The sequence below is a fragment of the Fusarium fujikuroi genome, chromosome FFUJ_chr01 (genome assembly GCF_900079805.1).
Source record: "Fusarium fujikuroi IMI 58289 draft genome, chromosome FFUJ_chr01".
NCBI lineage: Eukaryota > Fungi > Ascomycota > Sordariomycetes > Hypocreales > Nectriaceae > Fusarium > Fusarium fujikuroi.
Genome location: NC_036622.1, coordinates 3110094 through 3130313, shown reverse-complemented (window position 1 = coordinate 3130313; position 20220 = coordinate 3110094). Strand labels below are relative to the sequence as shown.

At 48.3% G+C, this 20220-nt stretch overlaps 3 protein-coding genes; 2 read left to right on the top strand and 1 right to left on the bottom strand.

Moving 5' to 3' along the window:
- Positions 1-1618: 1618 nt before the first annotated feature.
- Positions 1619-6220, top strand: FFUJ_01139 (related to carboxypeptidase Y-sorting protein PEP1 precursor; the record flags this gene model as incomplete). XM_023582061.1 has 3 exons in its annotated part: positions 1619-5541; positions 5593-5819; positions 5877-6220. 3 exons carry the CDS (start codon positions 1619-1621, stop codon positions 6218-6220), a joined length of 4494 nt encoding a protein of 1497 aa, XP_023424402.1.
- Positions 6221-7344: 1124 nt separating this feature from the next.
- FFUJ_01140 (uncharacterized protein) lies at positions 7345-10626 on the bottom strand (the record flags this gene model as incomplete). XM_023582050.1 has 2 exons in its annotated part: positions 7345-8784; positions 9742-10626. 2 exons carry the CDS (start codon positions 10624-10626, stop codon positions 7345-7347), a joined length of 2325 nt encoding a protein of 774 aa, XP_023424401.1.
- Positions 10627-15165: 4539 nt separating this feature from the next.
- Positions 15166-18358, top strand: FFUJ_01141 (uncharacterized protein; the record flags this gene model as incomplete). XM_023582039.1 has 8 exons in its annotated part: positions 15166-15317; positions 15372-15726; positions 15774-16029; positions 16082-16732; positions 16782-16901; positions 16949-17062; positions 17111-17392; positions 17448-18358. The coding sequence occupies 8 exons, from the start codon at positions 15166-15168 to the stop codon at positions 18356-18358; spliced, it is 2841 nt and encodes a 946-aa protein (XP_023424400.1).
- Positions 18359-20220: the final 1862 nt, after the last annotated feature.

The following is a 20220-nucleotide window of genomic DNA, read 5'->3' as shown; positions in this document are numbered from 1 at the left end:
AGGGACTAATGATATGGATCCATTTGCCCTCGAGTCCCACTTGTCGACGGGATGAATATCAAGGTCAGGTTGGCTCCTATCACACACTTCAACAACCCTCAAGTTAGTGCCACTATATGCAGATGACATCTCTCATTACGGTTGAGTGGCGAGGTATCACTTCGTTGATATTACATCAATGCATCGATAATGTATGCTTACGATGCTTGCACCTGTCTCTGCTTCGACTTAAATCTACATCTCAAACGGGTATGGCTTTCATGTGAGACTAATGTACCGTACCTGAGAAATACGGAGCCCCATGCCGAACCAGGGGCCGCATCACCTCGCTACTCCACAGCGTTTCAGCTCTTTTGATACACCTTTCCTATCTAGGAATATCTGGGTATTGCTATCAAAGCCTATGGCTGGTAGTAGAGATGGCTCCCTCTAATGGTATAATGTTTATCGTAAAATCATCAGTTATGGAATCTATGATGTGGAAGATATGACTTGATGGCACTTACTAATAAATATCGTTATAAGTCAGCTCTACAAACGTCACGGATTGGATGCCGCTGTCAAATGTGCACCTTCTTGAGCCTGCACCTATCCATAAATATCCATAAATATTTATACGAGCTCTCATTGTATGTTCTTGAGAGCATCGTAGACTAAGTGGATAAATCGAGAGGCTGATATATGTTATAACGTCTGATCCTCATGAATTCATAGTGCAATTCAGTAAAAGGCATAAGTAATGCTTCATGTGTGATGCCGAGAGTTTCGCCTTCGCATCAAACATGATTGTTCAATCTCGGTGTGTTCGCAATTGCACAACTTGCATAAATCACTGGAATCCATTTTTGCCAAGTCTCCATTTGAAGGCTTGATTTGTTCTAGTTCAAGATTGTTCACTGATCATCAATGCCAAGAATGCGATCTTCCAAATATGCCATTTAGACTACCCGAGCTAGGGAAGGAAAGAAAACTCAGGACCTTGATCGTAAATGACAAAAAGACTTAGGCATATTGAATAAATTTGGGATAATTTTACTATATTTAGGATATGTTTTCCTGAGTTTATTTTTGATACCTCACCTTGTATTAAGGTCCGGTGTTTTCTTGCTCCCTGAAGCCGAGTTGCTGATAACTACCGATAGCGCCACTCCATGCATTCCAGCACTGTTAGAGCGAAATAAAAGAAGGAACGAATGATATCGACTACATGGGCAGGCAGTTGCGGGATGACTATCAGCAGATTGTCATCGTGAATCATTTCCCTATAGCACATAGGTACCTACCTAGATAATCTTATCTTCATCAGAGCATCAGCCTTCACCAAAAGACTGGGCGTGAGGAGCAACTAAGGTAACGTTAGTGTGGCGAAGCTCGACGCCACACCAACTGGGCGAAACAGCTGCCGCCTCATTGCTGACGTGCCTCGTAACTTAACTCGTAAGGAGCAAAGTGTCCTACTTCTGGTAGACTTCATCAACACGTCTCAAACACGACTTTAAAACGATACTTCAGAGCCAGCCACTTCTCTGTTACACGAATCCTATCGAAATTGCGAGATCCTCGCACCTTCCGGCTGTGTTTGCTTCTTCATGATATCTTTACTGCAAGTTCAGCCGCAATGATGAGGTCCTCAGCCTGGGCCGCACTCTCATGGCGCGCCCTCATATTCTCACTGCTATGGACAGCTGTGGCAGCAAAGCAGGACAAGCCGACGGTCGACGCTTCCGTCGCGAAGCATCCTCCTCTCAACCTGAATTACTTTGAGGATAGTGACGTCGTTGTCTTCCAAGATATCGAGGAGAGAAATATCTGGAGGTCCGAAGACGCAGGCAAAACATGGGCGCAAGTCCCTGACATCCCCGACCGAAGCGCAACCTTCCTGTACCTTCACCCCTTCGATTCCACATCTGCTTTTGTTCTCACGAAAGATCGGAAACACTACAAAACCGAAGACCGTGGCAAAAGCTGGAGTGAATTCAACAGCGGTACAATGCCGAGTGCCTTCCAACCCGATACTCTTGTCTTCCACGCAGGTGACCCGAAGCGCATCATTTTCAACGGCATGAACTGCGATGGAATTTTTTGCGACGAGGAAACAACATATACAATTGATGGTTTCAAGACTGTGCAGCAGCTGCGCCCCAGTACATCAGGTTGCTGGTGGGCCAAGACAAACCGAGAGTTCACAACCGGCGATGCCGAGCTGGACAAGACCAGAATCCTTTGCATCGTTACCGACCCTCTGAGTCTCTTCAAAACAAGCCAGAAGTTATGCGTTTCGGATAACTTCTTTGCCAAGGGTAGTGGTGGAAAATTCGACGAATTCGAGCCAAGTTTGGATGGTCAACGTGATGTAACTGGCGTCGTTAGCATCGCAGCCGTCAAGAGCTTTATTCTTCTTGCCTCGTCATCCGCTGGCAGTGATGAGATGACTCTTTTCGTTACCAGTGATGCTCAGTTCTGGCACCGAGCCATGTTCCCCACGGACGACAGCCATGACCATTCCCACAAGATCAACCAGGAAGCTTACACGGTCCTCGAAAGCACCAACTACAGCATTCAAGTCGACGTGATGACTTCTCACCCGTCCACCCCTATGGGTGTCATCTTCACCAGCAACTCGAACGGTACATACTTCACAGAGAACATCCCGTACACCAATCGCAATGTCAAGGGCCACGTCGATTTCGAGAAAATCAGCGGAATTCAAGGTATCTTCCTGGTCAACACGGTTGAAAACGGCAAGGATGTTGATGCGAAGAGCGCAAAGAAAGTTGTGGTGACACAGATCACATTTGACGATGGAAGAACCTTTGAGCCAGTCAAAGCTGGACAAGACCGCATCCACCTACATTCAATGACAGACATTGACAATATCGGCCGCATCTTCTCGAGCCCGGCTCCTGGTCTTGTTATGGGCAATGGAAACACGGGCGCCGCACTCGGCGAGTTCGAGAGTTCCAATCTTTATGTTTCTGACAACGCTGGCGTGTCATGGAAAAAGGCGCTCGAAGGTCCTCATAAATATGAGTTTGGCGACACAGGCGGTATCTTGGTCGCTGCCAGAGATTCTCTAAAGGAGGACGTCGATAAGATTTCCTTCTCCCTGGACTATGGAGAAAACTGGGAGTCCGCCCCACTCCCTGATGGCCTAAAGGTTAGGCCTGTTATTCTGACAACTACACAAGACTCGACAAGTCTCAAGTTTCTGCTTATTGGCGAGAAGGACAGAGCTTTTCACATGATCGCCATTAACTTTGAGGGCATGGAGAAGCGCACTTGCGAGAGTAAGGACATGGAGTCATGGTATGCACGTGTTGACGACAAGGGAGCTCCAACCTGCATCATGGGTCACAAGCAGACATACAACCGCCGCAAGAAATCGGCGGATTGCTTTCTCAAGGCCGACTTCCGTGACCCTGAACCCGTCATCGAGAACTGCGAGTGTACCGATGCCGACTTTGAATGCGACTACAACTTCCAGAGAGACCCCGATGACAACAAGGTCTGTAAGAAGGTTGGGCCAGTTCCTATTCCAGAAGGCTCTTGTAAGGGCAAGGATGAGACCTTCAAGGGATCGTCCGGGTGGCGCCTTATTCCAGGAAATACATGTACTCGAAAGAGTGGCGCTCAGAAGGATGACCCAGTTGAACGCAAGTGCTCCGATGGCGGCAGTCCCGGTGGCGGTTCGACGCCTGGTACTCCAGCCAGTGGTGAAATTTCGCTCAAGATCAATGAGTTTACGGACATCAAAGGCCAGGACATGCAGAAATTCTACCTCATGGGTCTCGAATCTGAGAGTCCTACCAGCGAAGTTGTTATTGCTCGACCCATTGGTGATAAGCTACCTGGCGGTAAAGTCGAAGTGGAAAACAAGCTATGGATCACAGCTGATCACGGCAAAACTTGGAAGCGCATTCTTGAAAAGGAGAATATCTTGGGACTGATTCCTCATACATACTTCAGGGAAGTTGTCTTCTTCCATACAGATTCTGAAAAAGTCATCTATACGATTGACCGCGGTCATAGTTTTCACAGCTTCAAGACGCCATTTTCTGATCCAGGTGCCGCGATGAGCTTTCATCCAGACAAGAAGGACTGGATCATCTGGATCGGAAAGCGGTGTGGTGATGTTGCGGGTAGCAAGGATTGTTACCCTGAAGCCTCAATCTCAACTGATCGTGGTGACAACTGGAAGACTTTGCAACGTTACGCGACCAAGTGCGAGTTCACAGGAAACTCTGCCTTCAAATTCCGCGCCCAGAAACAAATTGTCTGTCTCGTTCACAAGGACGAGAACACTGACAATCACAAAACCATTGTCACAATTGAGGACTTTTCTGAGGACGACAGGATTTTCCACAACGGTACGGTTGCGGCGTTTGCAACTATGAATGAGTTTATCCTCGCCACGGATGAGGTTATTGAAGATGGCAAAGAGAGCGCCGGCCTGCAAGCCATTGCTAGTATGGACGGAAAACATTTCGAAGCAGCCCAATTTCCACGCAACTTTCACGATTCACACTCATCATTGTACACTGTTCTTGACAGCTCTAACCACGCCGTCAACCTATTTGTCGCCACTGATCTTTCCGAAGGCCGACGACGCGGCTCAATAATCAAGAGTAATTCTAATGGTACAACATATGTTCTCAGCGCACCCAACGTCAACTCCGACGAACTAGGTTACGTGGACTTTGAAAAGGTCGCGGGTCTTGAGGGCGTCACCCTTATCAATTCTGTTTCGAACCCCGATGACAAGAACGGAAAGAAGGTGATTCAGACAAAGATTTCGCACAACGACGGTGCCGAATGGGGTTTCCTCCCCCCTCCATCAAAGGGTGCAGATGGCAAATCTTATTCATGCAGCTCCTCAGGTGATAGGCAATGCGCTCTCCATCTACACCACTACACAGAGCGAGAGAATAAGGGCAGAACTTTCTCAGCAAGCACCGCTGTTGGCCTGATCTTCGGCTATGGAAACGTTGGACCAAGCCTTGGAGATGTCAAGGAGGCCGATACATTCATGTCCGCTGATGGCGGAATCAACTGGAAGAGCGTTAAGAAGGGTGTATGGACGTGGCAATATGGTGACCAGGGTTCGATCATTGTACTCGCACAGCGTGCTACCCTCGCGAACAAGATCAAGTCAAATATTGTCTCTTACTCAACAGACGAGGGCAATACTTGGACGGACTACAAGTTCACCGACAAGGAAGTGACTATTCAAGACTTGACATCTGTCCATAGTGGAACTTCCCGAAACTTTTTGGTGTGGTACCAGACAGATGATAAGAAACTCTTCGCTGCCAACCTCGATTTTACAGGACTCACAAATCAGCCCTGCAAGTACTCCGATGATTCTTCTTCAGATTACGATCTCTGGTCCCCTAAACATCCCCTTCAAAACGATGACTGCCTTTTCGGACATAAGGCCAAGTATCTGCGAAAGAAGACGGATCGCAAGTGCTACAATCAAGCAAGCATGTCACGATTGCGAGAATATGAAAACTGCGAGTGTACCAGGCGAGATTTTGAATGGTAAGTGTATGACAATTGACATGCTCGAAAATATAAACTAATAATTTGCAGTGCATATAACTTCGAACTAGACAATCATGGACAATGCACTCTGGTTCCAGATCATGATGCCCTCTCGGGCGAGGAGTGGTGTAAGCAACATCCCAACGAGACATCCTACTTCGACCCTACAGGTTATCGCCGCATCCCCTTGACCACCTGCGAAGGTGGCCAAGAGCTGGATAAGACCTCCACAGAGCACGCCTGTGCAGGACACGAGGAGGATTTTGCACGCAAGCGTGGCACTTCAGGCTGGGCTATTTTCTTTGCTATCATCATCCCCATCGGACTGGCAGCCGCTTTTGGCTGGTATGCTTGGCGCAACTGGAGCGGCAAATTTGGACAGATCCGACTGGGTGATAACAGTGCCACCTTTGACAGCGAGCAACCTTGGATCAAGTATCCCGTCATTGCTATCTCAGCACTGGCAGCTGTTGTTGCTGCTCTACCACTAGTCTTGACCTCCATATGGCGATCCGCCACTGGAGTCTACGAGCGTGTATCAAACCGAAGTAGGGGAGGCAATTGGTCAAGACGGTATACCACACGCGATAGCTTCGCCCGAGGACGGGGTGACTATTCCATGGTCGACGATGACGAGGGTGAGCTACTCGGTGAGGAGAGCGACGAAGAGGTTTGAGCAAGAATGTACGAGCTACGACGTGAACCAGGACTGTACTATGATATGGTGTCTTATTGGGATAACTTTTTTGTGCGCCGAAAAGATGAATGCGATGGAATGATGCGAGCGTTTTGGTAAGAAGAGAGGACTAGTAGTATAGCAGGAGAAACAGAGCAGAAAGACAGACAGACATACATGGTATAATTATTACTTCAAAAGTGCCGTGACTCCGTAACTCACTTCACGCATAAGAATGAGACACTTGTCGTCGCATAGGGGATGATCTTACTCATCATACTCGAGCTCTAATCCCCTGGAGATCGTGCTGACACTCATCATTCAGCTCAGACATGCCAGCTAAGACTTGCATGAACTATCTGAGGCACAGACAAGGAGGCAGTGGCCGGAAGTGGATATTCGTTCCGGTCATTTCTTGTGCGAAAAACTCATGGTTTGGTGATAGATGCACGGGTATCACACTTGCCGTGTGATATATCCGTGCTGGCTGCATGACAAAGAATTTAATTGCTTGGCTAATAACAGATCATGTTATAACCTCTAGTGGACTGGGATAAGGCTCTCGAGATATTGCACGAATAGTGTAATTGAAGGATTTCGACAACTATGACAAGTCACAAAGGCACTATTGAGTTGCAGTTCATGTCACTAAGTGGTATTGTACAGATAGAAGAACCATGCAGCTCGGAGCTATATATCCATCATATTTGATTTATTTTTGCAATTCTAATCCCAGCTTGCGCCATGCTTGCCATGTTGCAGTCTGTAAGGAAGACTTTGCTCTATTCATGTGTTTAATGCCACTGAGGTCAAGATTATTTCTCAACACAACGAACATGCCAAAATATTACTCCTTCAACTCCTTCCATTGAGTAACCGAGACTGTTTTGCTCATGTAATGCCTGTATATGAACTGGACCATAGCAAATGCGATGTAACGACAGGTCTAAGATAGCAATTAAACGATTTGGGGTATTTGATAGTAAAGAAAGACAAAAGAATGTATGAGACAATGCTTGCTTCCCAAAAATTGATAACCAATACATGAATTTTTATATAAGCTGGAGCGCAAAGGTGCTGGTTGCACCATTGCAGGTGGCCGCGCTGTCGCGCTGTGGCTCGGACTATGACCGCTTGACTCGATTCCAGAATCTTTTCACGGTGCGGTTATCATGACCGACAGGATCTTCCCACTGGTCAAGAGCAGCGAGCTGTCTTTCAATGCTCTGTTTGGGATTGCCTTCCCGAGCATACAATGCTGGGCTAGGTGTGTGATCTCCACGGCTTGAGCTCACTCGGCTACCAGCCTGTTTCCAGCCATAGATCTGATCCTCGCTTTGGCGAAGATCTGGTCGTGTCAAGGTCATACGAAGTGTCATTTCTCGGCTCGCTGCTGGGTCATATATAGATTTCTCTCCTCTTGAGTATGACGAGTGCTCGTTGCTACTTCGTAGAGATCGAATATGCGGTGTCTTGTCGAACAATTGAGGAGTTTTTGGAGAATCAGGCTCAGCTGCAGAAGCGTCGTCGCTGTATCTTGATGATCGATCATCTTCTAGGAAGCTTCGCAATCTGTCCGGGTCGTATGCGGAGGCCTTGTTAAATCCCGTATGTGGCCGGGGTCCATCTTTGGAGGAGAATCCGAACTCAATGGCCTCATCAAATTTCTGGGGCGAAGCGAGGTAAGCTCGAAGCTTTCTTCGAGCCTCAGGGTCTCGATAATGAGCGGCAGAAGGGTCGAGGGGTGGGGTCAAAGGAGAGGGAGACGCCAAGGGTGTTTGTCTGTTGGCAGATATCAATGACAGCGCGCGAGCACGAGATTTCTTCCGCACATGGCCAGATGAGCCAACACTGGAGCTGTGCGAGGCAGACGGCGGTAGAGTGGTGGGGGAAGCAGGGCCTTCTCCAAGTCCATTGACTGAGGGTTTTCCAAAGGGCAGCTTATTAATTGATAAGTGACGGCGAAACGATGGTCTTCGGCTCTTGTTTGGAACCGGTATTTCTTCTCGCAGGTTGATGTGATAGTCATCAAGATATAGACGTAGATCCAACCCCTCTTCATCGTCAAGCCATCGGAAACTGTCATAGAAGGAATCCGAACGCTTGATATCTGAGCTCGTCATGGCTCTGTCATTTTGCCTGGACAGCATACCCGGGAACGGGGACGTTCCTTCAGACAGTCCAGGACTTGGGAGTGGCGACGGCATTTTGACCTCTTGAGGTGGAATATCGACAGTATTCGATACTGCTTCTGGCGCGTAGGTGAAAGTGTTTTGTGACTTATACGCCAACTGGAGCTCTTCCTCAGTAAGATGGCGGCGTTTTATCTTCTCAGGAAGGTTGGCGTAGAATTTCTGGTCCGTTTCAGTAATTCGTGGACGATCTGTGCGCAGGATAGAATCATCCGAAGTAATGGGCCTTTCTTGGTGCTCGTAGCTCCCTCTAGGTTTGGGGAGCGATGGCCAAGGGGAAAGAAGTTGATCTTGTCCGACACTACCGGGCCGTTGACAGTTTCCCAGGTCGGGAGATTGAGCTAGTTGCGATCGCTCGATAGTTGAGAAGTACTGTCAAAGAGAAAAGTTCAGTATGAGGCACCAAGGAAACACAGCTAATATAGCAATTAAATAGAGCAAACATAAAAATGTAGATAAACCATCAAGGGGCAGCCCTGATTCTTAAGGTACCAGAAAGAGGGGCGGGAATGGTTATGTCTCAATTCAGGAACGGAATGGCAGAGCTAATGCAGAGAGTCGTTGACTAAAAGGCTCGTGGGGCACGACTCGAATGTCTTGGGTGTATGACGCCTGGTGATTGCTGGTACACAACAAGCACGTTGGTGCACCGGGTGGCATGGATCATCCAGGAACTGCACGTCTAGGGCGTCGTCACAACGCCTTGGGTTAGGGGGACGTGATTGCTGAGCGAAAGAGAGCACTTTCTTGCTCCTGTGTGCTCTGTATCAGGGGTTGCGTAGACAAGCCATGGGAGAATCGGCCAATGACTAGTCACTGAGCAGACGAAGTGCGTGGAGCCGCCCAAACGGCCATCGCGAGCCAAACCAGACAGGGCAAGGACAGGACATGGGTATTGGACAGTGGCTTCTTTTAGCGATTCCTGATGGTTCCCCGTTCCTCTCGAGGTCCCTGGGGGTTCCTCAATTTGACAATTAGGCGGCGACTAGCCCCCGGCACCTGCAAGAGGACCCATATTCAGACAGGTACATAGAGTACAGTAGACTCAACCTCGCCAAGTCATATTGATTTCGTACAGCCAAAACCCATAAACTAACGCATACGAGGTGGGCAGAGACGCTTGTCGCGATGTGAAACCTTGTTTCATTTGAAAAAGCAAAGGGTGATGAGGACTGCAGTGGCATGAGAAATCGATTGATCGCATCACCAAGGGGCCTCAAACCTTCGCCTGCTTCGACTCCCTTATGGTAGTATCGAAACAGACCGTGAGAAACAAAAAATGGGACACACGGCAAGGGATCCGCAAAATAATGAAAGCCACGAACTTACTTTTCGTTGAATTGTTGGTGGAAGAGCCTCGAATTCTTGTCTTGTAATGGTTGCTGATGGTCGATTTTCTGTGGTAGGAGGCTGGACATCAGAAGATACCCTCTGGTGTTTTGAAGCAGTGGACGCAGCAGCGCTTGGACTACGTCGCCACTGAAGTAGGTGACTGCGGGAAGATGATGGACGGTGATCTGCTGTGAGACTATCGTCGGGGAAGAGGCACTCTGTATCGATTTCGCTAAGCAAGTCATGGTATTGCGAGTTGTGTCGCAGATTATCGGTATCATGATTTGTCTCTGAATGTATTCGCAGCTCGATCTGCTCCTCTTCCGCCCAGGCGCGATACAAACTGCTACTGCACGTTGGTTCATCCTTTGTGGGCGTCACGTCTGTAGTTGCAATGCTCATGGGTCGAGATGGCAGCAAAAAGCTGTGGTCACCAAGGCCTTGGCTTTGATCGATGGCGCTGGTATCCGTAGAACCGTTAGGGTCGAGCCTTGTGGGAACACGGCGTTGGCGTTGCGGCTGCAGTGGTGGCTTTGGGCGCTGTAGAGAATGCATGGTTTCGAAAATGGGTGTGTACACCTGCGAGGGTTGTGCATGTATGCGGCTCTTGTTGATGTGACTCGTTTGATGCGGGTAGTGGTGCAGAGGCCTAGGATAAAGAGGTTGAGATAAACTTGCAGAACCAGAGGAGAGAGTCTCGTTGTCGAAGAAGCTCATAATATCATCAGGACGGCCTGGGCCCTGGCTATTAACGCTGCCGCTATCTCTTGCATTCATGCTATTGCTGTCGATAGCCACCACTGCTTCAGCTCGATTTGGACATTGATCCTCGTTCCATCCCAGGGTCGAATCCAACGCTGCAATTCCATCACCCTGGCTCATGACGAAGTCGAGTTGAGAGTTCGGCTCGTGCTAGAGCTGCGAAGCAGGGTTGTCGAGATTTGGCGACAGGGAGTGGTGATGAGGCCGAACAGCTACCTAGTGACTGCTGATCATGAGGCAATCGGAAAGGAACGGCGATGCAAGGTCCACTGCTGTCAAGTTGGCCCCCCGCAGGCACCGTTCCTAGACTCCTCGTCCCTTACCTTGGGGATGGGATTGACACTCGGCTGACAGTGTCTTACCGGTAGATGAGAGCCGATCGAGGTCGAAGGTTTGCAAGGAAGGGAGAGTTGCAGTAAACAAAGTGTCGATTCGGGAAGAGTCGATACGAAGGGTAGATCGGAAATGGTGGAAGATGCTATTATTGCTCGTGCCTCGTCGATATGCTTCAACGGTCAAAGCATATCATCATAAGCGAATGCAATTCCCGAGGACTCGTTGTAAAAGTGCCGTAAATAGAGATCAAAAAAGGGCAAGCACGGCTTCAATTTTGGTTAAGCGGGTACAAGAGCCAAGCCTCAACTAAAAAGCAAGGTACAGCACAGTAGTGAGTGGCAGGCACGGAATTTGCCAATTGCTCGAAGGGCCAGCTCGAATTAGCTCCCAGCAACGGTGAGAGAACGTTAGGGGCGGGAAAGTGTCTTAGGCAATAGAGGAATCGACGATGTGACTTTGGCGTCAAAGGTTGGTAGGTTGGCGTCAAAATGCGTTGTCGTACCTGAGGAAGTGCACATATCATACAATTGGAGATGGAAGAAAGAGAGGAAAAGAAGAAGGAAAAGAAGAGGTTCGGTCAACTACGGATGCCTAGTCCATACATAACACAAAATTCTAAGTAATAATACTCCGAAGACTTAACTAAACCTCAGTCCAAAAGTCGCGCCGTTCCGTGCCGTGCGTCGTGGTGTCGTGTGCTGCTGTGTCGTGTCTTTTAATGGGCGTCAGCTCCGGCATCGAGACCAAATTCGTATGGGACGAGTCCCTAGCGAGCAGGCATGGATGGACACGACCGCTTTCTGCTCAGAAATCACGGCGGTGCTTCAGAATATGTCGATGCCCGTTCCATCACCATCAACCTCGATCCCTGTAGCTTGGCTTAACGCTGTGCTGTGCTGTGCTTGCTGTAGGAACTGGACCCAGCTCCCTGGCTAGGGGAGGAAAGAAAACACAGGACCCTGATCCTAGATGACAAAAAGACTTGAGTAATATAGCCTAAGTTTAGGACAACTTTTGCTGAGTTTATTTTGACACCCTACCGTAAGGTCCGCTGTTTTCTTGCCTCCCAAGGGCCTGGCAACACCACAACAGTTGACGAGGTGGGTTCATGAACGGTGAACCCACCTCCCAAGACCCAACCCAAAAGCCAATCTGCTTAGCCTTTGGGTCTAGCAGTGCAGCGGAGTCCCAAGTTTCCGGGCACAGAGCTCGATAAGCCAACCTCCATTGGGCCAAGTGCAGCTATAATCTGCACGGTACCTGACTTGGTGTGTTTATGCTGACATTCATTCAGGCGCCGTGACCGGACTGTCTCGAATAGTCTAGCAGTTCTAACATTGGGTATCACCAAGGCTTTTAATAAGTCAAGATAATTCGTGCTGGAGTGGGACTTCAGTCTGGGGGTCACAATCGAGTGAGTGATTGAGGGTGAAGCCGCTATTCTACCCCTGAGTTGGTTTAGTTCATTTCTGGGGCACTGGAGTTTATGACTTGAAGACCGCAATTCATCGGACTTCTTCCATCGCCTCCACAGTTGGAGGAAGCAAGACGAGAAATGTCGACGGGAGGGTCACACCTGAAGCGACCTAAAAAAGGAAACATCTGCAGATCCACGTTTCTTGGTTCCATTATGATATAGACGTGTTCAGCTAAGTCTCCGACACGCACCGTAGGCGCATCATATCATGTCTTGTTATTATATCGACAGCGAATAATGACCATAATAGTCAGCATAACTAACTGGTGTACAGCTCACTGGTGTGCCTTGGTGTGCCAGGGTAACCTTACCACCTCAACTCTACATATGATAAGAGTTCACGAAGCCCAGTGACTGTTTATTATTAGTTGTCCCCGCGTAGCAATCTGGGTAGACATCGGCTGCTTGGTACCGATCAACATAAACCTGTCGGTCTATCCACCTTATTTCCAGCTCTCAAATTCATCACCCCCACAAGGGACCAAGTTAATGATTGCAATCACCTGCCTGCTTGAGGCGTTGGTAGTGCCCATCACTTCCAGACATTTCTTAGCTCACACAAGTGACAGATTCCCATGCAACGCTATCATACTACGGCGAGCCAGGGCTGATATCTGACAAGCAGGGTACGTCGCTGTTCAACATGTTTTAAGCGACGCCTGATACCACCCATCACAAGCCAACTCACTTCACAGTAAGACCCTTGAAGCGCTCCGCCAGATTGACTTTAATCCCACCAACCAGCCATATCGCTTTGGGAATCTGTCCCGAGTTTGTAGCATTTCTTCTGAAGATCTCTCGGAGAGCCCGCCGAGTAGCGCAGGTCGACAATATGACAGGCTGTCTTTGGATGATATCTTGCTCAACCAGCTCAGCAACAAGCCCCTGGAACATACATTTGCTGTGCCGCATTCAACCCTGATTTTTGTTCAAATCAGCTATCACGACGCTGGCTTTTGGCTGTCCGCTGTCCCTGGTAGCATTCGGAAGCTCCGTAGAAGCGGTAATGTTGGCTCTGTTAAAGGGGCTCGGCAGTTACGGATCTGGATTCTACGAATCCTAACCTACTGCTACCAATGATGCTGGTGACACGAGTACACGTTGGCACGCATACTTTTGGAGTTGACTTTGCCCTAGGTTGCTCAGAGTGTGTTTACGGAGATGCTATGGTAGTATACAGTTTCAACCCATGGCCGGTACAACAGACACAGGACCCTTATACGAAGTACAGCTGTTTGAGACTGCAAGCACTACCGCATTTGTAGTCTCCTTGTCCCTTACGGAGTATTCATCGAATACTTCTTTAAGTCTCGGGGATTTTCCATCTTGATCTCGAGTTTCGTACCTGATCCGGGAGGCATGGATCTTGTAGAGGTCCTGGACCTGTCGGCAGTCACCACTTAAGATGCCATATCGGAGTCAATGCATTCTCGGCGTCCGCGTAGGTCCGTGGAATATGTTTCCTCCACAGTTGAAATTCTTCCAAGACCTTGGGAGGACTCTACCTAGGGGGGGGATAAAACAGGAGACTGGATTTGGTGGTAGATCGGTGGATTTTGGTGTAAGCCAGTCTCATGTATTCCCCCCCACGAGGTCTACCCAGTTTGTCACCGGGTTGTGGGATTCGCCCTACGGGAAGATAACAAGCTCAAAGGTTCGATCACGGATCAAACACCGCATATGTACTAGAAACATGATGCGGTGTAGGGAATTATGGAGTATGTTTCTATCGTCGATGGAGATAGTGTATGTAGACTAGTTGTGCTACATCGACCTGAAACTGTTTGGCGGAGTGTGGATCGCGGCGTACGGAGCACAGACGATGCGATGCAAGCTTCAGGCTTCGCTTCTCAGCGCCACAACATGCGGTCTGATTCTGTCGTGCATATGAGATCCATCATACACGTTCCTTGGGAGGTCCATGGTGGAAGAATGGCTCCATCTTCCGGTGGAAGGACCAACTATGAACTGTTTACGAGATGCACCAGTGCCCGACGAAATCCCATCGTAGGGTTAAACAGGGTGTTCCCGGTGTGTCAGATAGAAAACAAGGTCTAGCTTCTGAACTAGATGGCGTGTTGAGGAGGCAAAGGGGACTCTCAGAAGGAATCACGCAAGGTGGTGGAGGGTGCTTTTTATCGAGGAGGTCGGAGTCAGCATTGGCCAATGAATCTTGTGTACTTTTGAATTTATTCGTATGCCTGAACTCACAGACCGGTATGGTAGCACAAGAAACCTCGATCTCGCATCTGGAAAGGGGCGCCGTTGTGGCTAAGTCAACGTCTGTCAAAGAGACTGATTCATAATCATGTTTTCAGGTCTATCTACCCATAAGCTCACTGGTGAAGGAGTTAATGGGACCGATCGAAAGTACATTATTCACTGATATAATAACATTCTTATTGGCCATATAACTACTATTTAATGTGTCAACGTCCCAAACCTACTTCCTACGTTATATCGTTGAGACACGTGCTTGATTGTTCGTTGTGTAAACTAAGACGCGTCGTGTCGTCCATTGGCTGAAACACGGTCATTCGCATCCACTCATCAACTGCTCCGAGCCAATTATAGAGCTTACAGGACGACACATTGGGCTTCAGCCTCGAGACAACCTCAGCCTTTCTTACCTCAGTCAACATTTCACTTCATTTTCAGCCTTTTTACTTCAACTTTGGGCGACTCCGCGGACCGGGTAATAACTATAACTGAATCATTGTGTACCTACCTGCATTGACTCATCGTGCTTCTTATTCTGATGTAAAAACTTCACTTCCAACATTGTTTTTTTTTTTCGAAGTATTCTTTCTTGATACCCCATACTACCACCGATGACATCGGAAAAGATGCCGCTCATCCTGGATAACCCGATGCCAGTGGAACTTAACGATGTAGATGACCTTTTTGGCGATGGCGTTGGTCTGTCTTTGCCCGCGAGAGCGCAGAGTAAACAGCTTCAACAAAGAATGGATGATATCAGGATTCGAGGATGTTACCAGTAAGAAGGCCCAGTTTGCAGACACTTATACACGTTTTCGCTAACCCTGGATAGAACTGTGGCGTGGTCGAGAACAGGATCGATCGCCAACATCACACCTGATGGCCAGAACCTTGAACTTCGCTTTCTGCGACGCTCCCCAGATGATGGATCTTGGGATCTCAGTGAACCCACCACGTGCCCCTTTGTCAAAGGGCTCCCAACCATTCCCATCGTTCACTTGGTATGGGCTGGTACTAGCAGTCCAGATCTAGCGGTGATAGATGCCGTCGGTCGCGTCTCTATCGTCAGCTTCTCTATCTCACTAAATCACCCGTTCCCTCAACGGAAATGGGACGCTGACCCCACTGACGATGTGCACACTGTCGTCGGTGCTTACTGGCTTAATGTTTCTCCTCCAAATCAGCAGGTATGTGTTGTTTGAGGAGGTTTCTTGATGTTTCTGACTTTCAACAGGCGTCATACAATGTCATGTATGGGCCAGCTACAAAACATGGCAATGGGTATACATACGAAAGCTCATTCGTTCATGCTGGAGGACCAACTCATCCCAGCCCTGCCAAGAGTGCTCTGCTTACTATTACAACGCATGGTGTCATCAGGATGTTTTGGTCGCAGAATACCAATCGACTTGAGGAGACCACCATGGAACTTGAAAGTATAAGTGCTTCTGATGAGCTCATTACACATGCATCGTTTGCGTCCGAAAAGAGTAGGCATCTGAACTGTCGTATTACTCTGTGTGTGTCACTGACAGCCGACAGAACATCTCCTTCTTGCGGTTGCTACAACCTCAAAGCAGCTGAAACTAATCAGAATCGAGATTCAATGGGGCCAGGCATCACAAGCGGACAAGGCGACTGGCCGACCCCCAGGGAACCTGAGCCCTTCCTTGATTGAGAAACATCTAGCCACTACAAACTGGCTTCAAGGTGGCCCTGGTGATTCGAGCCTCGACATATCCATGATCGAGCTCTCTCACTTGGAAGTTATTCCTTCTGTGGTCGATAGCACGGGCAAGAACACCACACCACCCATGGTTGTCACGGCGCGGTCACGCACTCCTACTGAGAGCTCGTATCAGGGGAGTCAGAGTGTTGTTGATCGATGGGAGGCTATTGAGCAAAAGCAGAATCTGCCATCGGCCTATGAGCAGCTTGGGGGTCGACGAAACAGCATCTCTTCAGAGCTACCCGCGGTGACACAGCTGCAAAAGATTGCTCCTGTCACGGCCAATAAGGTTGTGGTTGCGTTCCAAACCACTAGTTTTGGCAAAATTCTAGTACTGGCTTTCGCAGATGGCACTGTTGAATACCGTGACCGACTGACGTTCGAGGAACTGTATACAACTCAGGAGTTGAATAAGGTGCAGAACCTTCGACAAATAGGCTGGACTTTCGCAGATGAAGGGCCATGTAAGTATCCATATCCCAGAATGTTGCTCTTACCTAACAATAGGTGTAGGCCAGCAAGTTGCATTCTCTCCTACTTTTTGCTCCATGGTGCAAATGGGCGAAGATGGAAAGATCAAGTGGAACAAATTACATTACCCTATGGGAGATATTGGAAATTCTATGCAGGATGGTATGTTAAACGATGAGAGGATTTGGCGAGTTCCTAACCGTATGCAGCTCAATACTGTGGCAGCATTGCGGCCTTGACCGTGACCGCAGCGCCGTCAATGTTCTACCAAAACAATTACGATGATTTACTTGCTATCGTACGACCATATACTACCAAGAAGAGTACGTCCACCTTTTGATATTTCCGACTCGCCTGCTCACAAGGAATAGGATTCGTCCAGGATTTGGTGACCGAACTTATCAGAATTCTCAAGATCCAGATCGATTACTCTGAAGAGATCCATCATGACTCACTTGTCAGAAATGGATCTCTGCAGTACTGTCTCAGTATAATGAACGCACTTGGATTCCGTGGAGACTTTCACCCCCGATCTTTCCAGGGCAAATTCTCGATGCTATTTCTGAATGTGCGGAACGTAGTCGTCCTTATCACAATTGCCAGTAATACACCAGTTACTGTCAGGGAAAAGCTGAGCCCTCTTGATGATCCTGGTAAGTCATACTGCCTACTCTTTTGGTTTCTTTATAGCTGCTCACATCAATACAGAAGTCATTGAGACACTTGTCGGCTGTGCAAGATGGGCGCTGGATCTGATTGCTTGGCTCATGGATTGTCTTTTCGAGCTTATGAATGACAATCATTTCCAAGAGCTCTTGACTCGCGAACGTTTCCATGAACTTACTCCTTATCTTCACGAGAAGAACAATGTCGCTTTCCATTTCTTGATGAGCTCCTCTAGTCGAGGGTTTCTTTCGGCGATTTGCCGCAGACTGGCGCACCTTGAGGCCCTAAGCGGCAGGGCTATAGAGTTCTATCGAAAACAATCGGCTGTTGTTGAGGGCGTGGCCGGCGGTCGAGCAGCCCCTCAACTACAACAGGCATACCAGGCAATGCAACAAGTTACCTCTTCAGCTCTCGTCAAAGTGTCTGAGGTCGAGACTCTTCTCACAGGTCTGAGTAATGAGATTCGACAAGCCTATCAAATCTTCCTTCCGTCCCTCGCCAAAAGCCAAAATAACCAGACGCAGGGGAAACAGCTGGATATGGCGATGAAGGCAGCCCGTGTCCAGATGGAGCTCTCCATTCTTCTTTCAGCTGCGCCCCCTGCACCGTTTCTCCAGATCATCAAGAAGTTCTTCAACACAGACTTGCCCGCGTTTCGGAACACTGTAGATCCAGGGCGGTTGTTCTTTGCAAATTACGATCTTCTCGAAGTCGAGGATGACGAACATAGCTTGGCGGCGAAGAAGGCACGGGGCATGGTGTATGTGGATGTGTTCAAGCGCATGCAGATCAGACCCTCTCCAGATAAGCAGTGGAGACGGTGCTCAAGATGTACTGCGGTTATGGAGGATGTGTTTGGGAGTCGTTCTGGGTTTACATTTGTTCTGGGCCAACAACGTAAGTGCTCTTGTGGAGGGCAATGGACGTTGCTACCCAAGGGACACGTTTCGTGAGACCTTGAGGTTCCGGGGGCGTATATTTAGGTGATGGGGTTAAATACATGGGATTCAAGTGGCATACAATTTATTGGTAGTGTTATGGTATAGAAATACGAGAATCGTATTTTGTCATCTAGCAATGCTCTTGGAGTATGTGACCTTTCGTGTATCTATACGTCCATCGTACACATTCTCGGTACAGCTCCCAAGGTAGTGGGATATTTCCAGCTGTGACGATAGCCTTTCAACACGGAGATTCTCCTATCTCCCGGGTTATTGGTACTGTCATTACGGTTCCATTCCTGGCTAGACTGTTCGAAGGTCTCGGTGAATTAATGGACCAATTTATCAGGGTTGTTATGTCTCACTAAGAGGCCGACATACTTCACCATATGAGACATAAGAACCTACCAAAGGCCTGCAACCCAAGGCTAGACTCAATCTCCAGATGGTACATGAAGGGCAGCCAATTGTTAAACGAACACTGCATATAGGGTAATTGGTGGCTTGCTACGTAATTTCAAGACTGTCATCAACGGGCTTGGCTATGGAGCAATACACATACCCTATACTCATCATCTCGACACCGAGCTTAGAGAGGCAGCCTATCCCCATACTCCATGGGAGATTACGATGTGATGACCCCCAGGACTAACGTCACCGAAACGGTAAAGATAGTGCCGCTACGATTCCAATGTTCCAGGTCGCATTGGGAGCGTGATACTATGACTAGCAGATCGATCAACATTAGACCACGAGCCGCCCAGAGCGCCACCTAATTTCGACTCAGTGGGGGGAAGAATGATCATCAGGGTTTTGATGGACAAACCAAGGTCGGTAGTTGCATTTGTAACCTTCCCATGTATCCTTGCGTGATAGCGGAAGCTTCGTGGTGTAGTGTCAGGATCGGCAGGTTGCCCTTGTACTTGCTGGACACGACCGTTTGACAACAAGAAACTCTACGCTCATAATGGTAGTCTGAAGTTACAAAGTACAACTGGCAACCACAACTACATGAATGTGCCTATCAGTTTGTGGCTGGAGAGGTTTGTGCTGCTGCACGACAGACTTCTTAGTGTGAGATGGAGTGGTCCATGCAACAGACAACATGTGGACTTATCATGACTCAAGGAACTTCTGGCGAATTCTATAGACTGTCCAGACAAGAGCATGATAAGAAGATATTCCATGGACTGCTTAGAGTGCACATTCAACATCGTTTGATTAGTTGCCAGGTTGACTGCCGAGTACTGGAACAATAGAGTTTCAGTCGGCAATCACAGAATAAAAAGACTATTAGAAAGAAGATGCCATTTCAATAAGGGATCACAGCAGGGAAATACCCTGCAGTTGTTGACTTCATGCAACTATGTACAAGTGCCTTTACGGCATGCTATTACAGGTTATCAACGGAACGAGAGTCAGTTGCCTTGATCAAAGACCAAGAATTTAGTTCACGTCAGCGATCTTCACCGCTTGTTTCCTGCGCCGAACCGGGGTAGAAGTAATTTTCGTAAAATAAAATAAACGCCAACGGAGGATATGGAGGCTCTCTACTCCGTACGTTGGTTCGTGGATGTTTGCTGTGGGCTAGACGCCTTCTCTTATTTTTGTCCAACAGCTTATTAGACTCCCTATCGAGCACGTGAAGCGCTAGACAAGGGGTAACTCACGACCCCTGGGCCATGAGGCGGTAGAGCTGAAGCAGTAACTGGGAATCATCAAGGTTGCTTTGATATTACAACAAGCGAATTGTTGAACAGTTGCAGCAGCGAGTGAACCTGCAAGTTTGAACAAATTTATCCATAAAAGAAGGAAAAAAGAAAAGGAAACAAAGAAGAAAGAGTTTCACACGTTGACAAGCGGCTATTTGCATA